The following is a 2,558-nucleotide window of genomic DNA, read 5'->3' as shown; positions in this document are numbered from 1 at the left end:
TCCAATCGGGGTGAGGGACATCGTGGCACATCGGGGTGTCCCCTCCTGCTCCTGTCACTGCCAGCCCTGCGGTGGCTCGGTGCCATCGAGATGGGGGTGTCCCCGTGGGTGACACGGGGGTGACACGGGGGTGACACGGGCTGTCGCTGTGACCGCAGGAGCAGCGAGGAGCAGCCGTGCGCCGGGGACCCGCGGCAGTACCGGCTGTGCCAGCTGCAGGTGAGCGCTGCGAGGGCCGCGCACGGACGGTGCCGGTGCCGGTGTCGGTGCCGGTGCCGGTGCCGGTTCCTGTGCCGGTGCCGGTGCCCGGCCCGGCCCGTGGGCTCCATCCCGGTGCTCCCACAGGGCTGCCCCAGCGGCTCCGTGCCTTTCCGGGCCATGCAGTGCTCCCTCTACGACAACCGGCCGGTGCTGGGCACCTCCGCCCGCTACCGYTGGGTGCCTTTCCACGGAGGTGAGTCCCGGCGAGGTGGCGGCGGCACCGGGAGTCCCCGGCTGTCCCTGTCGCCACCCCAATCCCCTCCCACCTGCTCCGGCAGCTCCCAACCTCTGCGACCTCAACTGCYTGGCCGAGGGGCACAACTTCTACTACAGCTTCGGCCGGGTACTGGACGGCACCCGCTGCGGGCCCGGCTCCCCGGACCTGTGCGTCGGCGGGCGCTGTCTGGTGGGTGAAAATGGGGTGGGGACCCCCGGGACCCGCCGGGACCCCCGCGCTGAGGGTGTGTGTGTGTGTGTGTGGGCTCCCCGCAGAGCGTGGGCTGTGACGGGATCCTGGGCTCGGGCACTCGCCCCGATGCCTGCGGCCACTGCGGCAGCGGCCACGGTTCGTGCGTCCTCGTGCACCGGCTGTTCCAGGGCGCGGACCCCTCCTCCGGTGAATGAACCATTGCCCCGGCCCCCTCCATGGGTGAATGCTTTGGCTCTTGGCTCCCCTGTYCWCCTGWCCCCYGTCCGTGTCCCCAAGGCATCGCCTGGGTCCCCCCTTGGCCTGTCCCCTCTCCAGAGGGTCACTGTCCCTGATCCGTGTCCCCAACACAGGGACTTGGAGCAGCCCCATCACTTGGGGGGGTTTTACCTCATTACAGAGGGTGTCACTCCTGGGGTGGGTGGGGGGTGTCTGTTGTGTCCCCAGGGATGTCCAGGGTCACTCAGAGTCCCTGTGCCCACAGTCACCATCCTGTGCAGGCTTTGGGGACAGTGATTCCCATTGTGGGGTTCCCCCGATGTTCCAGCTGGGTTAATGCCCCAGACCCGCGTCCCCTCTGTGCCCTGTCCCCCGCTGTCCCCTTGGGCTGTCCCCCAGGCCCTTCCTGGGCTCTGCCCTGACTCTGCCATCCCCAGGATATTTCGGATACGTGAACGTGACCAAGATCCCGGCCGGGGCCACCAACATCAAAGTGTCGGACAAGAGCCGCAACTACCTGGGTAGGACGTGAACTGTGCCCGTCCCAGTCAGTCCCAGTCCATCCCAGTCCGTCCCAGTCTATCCCAGTCCATCCCAGTCCGGTGCCAGCTGTGTGCGGGCAGGGCAGGGCAGGGCAGGGCAGCGGTGGCTGTGTCACGCCGTGTTGTCCCGTGTTTGTCCCGTGTTGTCCCGTGTTTGTCCCGTGTTGTGCCGTGTTGTCCCGTGTTTGTGCCGTGTTGTCCCGTGTTTGTCCCGTGTTGTTCCGTGTTTATCCCGTGTTGTTCCGTGTTTATCCCGTGTCGTGCCGTGCCGCTCCCTCTCTCGGATGCTGTTTTGAGCACCGCGGGGTCAGTGAACTCGCAAGCGCTCGGGGCAATTTTCCAGAGGCCGCGGCCGCGCGTTTTTGGGAAGGGCTGAGCTGGATCGGGGCCAGAGCGGCCACTGCAGCACCAGGACAGGGACCTCCGTCCCCGTCCCCATCCCTCCTCCCCTTCCCGATGCAGCTGGAGCCCCTTCCCCCACCCCAGGCAGGATTTGGGGGCTCGGGGGTGGCTTTGCACACCAGGCTGTGGCTGCGGCTCGGGCCCGGAGCCAAAATCCTCCAGGAAAGCAGATTCCCGGAGCCCCGAGCGCGGCTCTCCCGGCCCACGCTGCCCTCCCGCGCCGGGAGAGGCCTCCGGTGGGGAGCGGGCCGGGGGTCCCGGGGGCCGTGCGGGGCTCGGTGTGCCGGAGCCGCTCCTTCCCGCAGCGCTGATGGCGAGCGACGGGCGCTACGTCCTTAACGGGGACTGGGCCATCGCGTGGCCGGGACCCTACGAGGCTGCGGGCACCCTCCTGACCTACAGCCGGGCCCCCGACGGCACCGAGAGCCTGGAGGCGCCCGGGCCCACCCTCGAGGACCTGCACGTGATGGTGAGGGCGGAGGGGACACACGGGKAYGGGCACGGCCACCCCCGGCCACCCCCGCTCCCCTCAGCCCTGCCCGTGTCCCCCCCGCCCAGGCGCTGCTGCAGGAGCCCAACCCCGGCATCGAGTACCAGTTCTGGCTGCCCCGCGGGCACCCGCAGCTCGGCCGTGCCGACACCAGCCCCCTGCGGCAGCCCCAGCCCCGGGGCGCCGGCAGCCCCCCGCCCCCGGAGCCCCCGGAGCC

General features: G+C 69.9%; 1 protein-coding gene across 1 annotated transcript in view; it reads left to right on the top strand.

Moving 5' to 3' along the window:
* Nucleotides 1-2,558, top strand: part of ADAMTSL5 (ADAMTS like 5) — a 6,285-nt gene that overhangs the window by 1,998 nt on the left and 1,729 nt on the right. The window contains exons 3-9 of the mRNA XM_057377570.1: nt 130-219; nt 346-454; nt 540-667; nt 754-877; nt 1,345-1,428; nt 2,157-2,320; nt 2,410-2,555. Coding sequence (XP_057233553.1) covers nt 130-219; nt 346-454; nt 540-667; nt 754-877; nt 1,345-1,428; nt 2,157-2,320; nt 2,410-2,555 — 845 coding nt within the window. The remainder of the gene's footprint in view (nt 1-129; nt 220-345; nt 455-539; nt 668-753; nt 878-1,344; nt 1,429-2,156; nt 2,321-2,409; nt 2,556-2,558) is intronic.

Source organism: Malurus melanocephalus, unplaced genomic scaffold (assembly GCF_030028575.1).
Source record: "Malurus melanocephalus ecotype Western Australia unplaced genomic scaffold, MMel_1.1 scaffold_318, whole genome shotgun sequence".
NCBI classification, from domain to species: Eukaryota; Metazoa; Chordata; class Aves; order Passeriformes; family Maluridae; genus Malurus; species Malurus melanocephalus.
The sequence above is the reverse complement of the archived record's forward strand: the minus strand, read 5'-3'. Positions and strand labels throughout refer to the sequence as shown.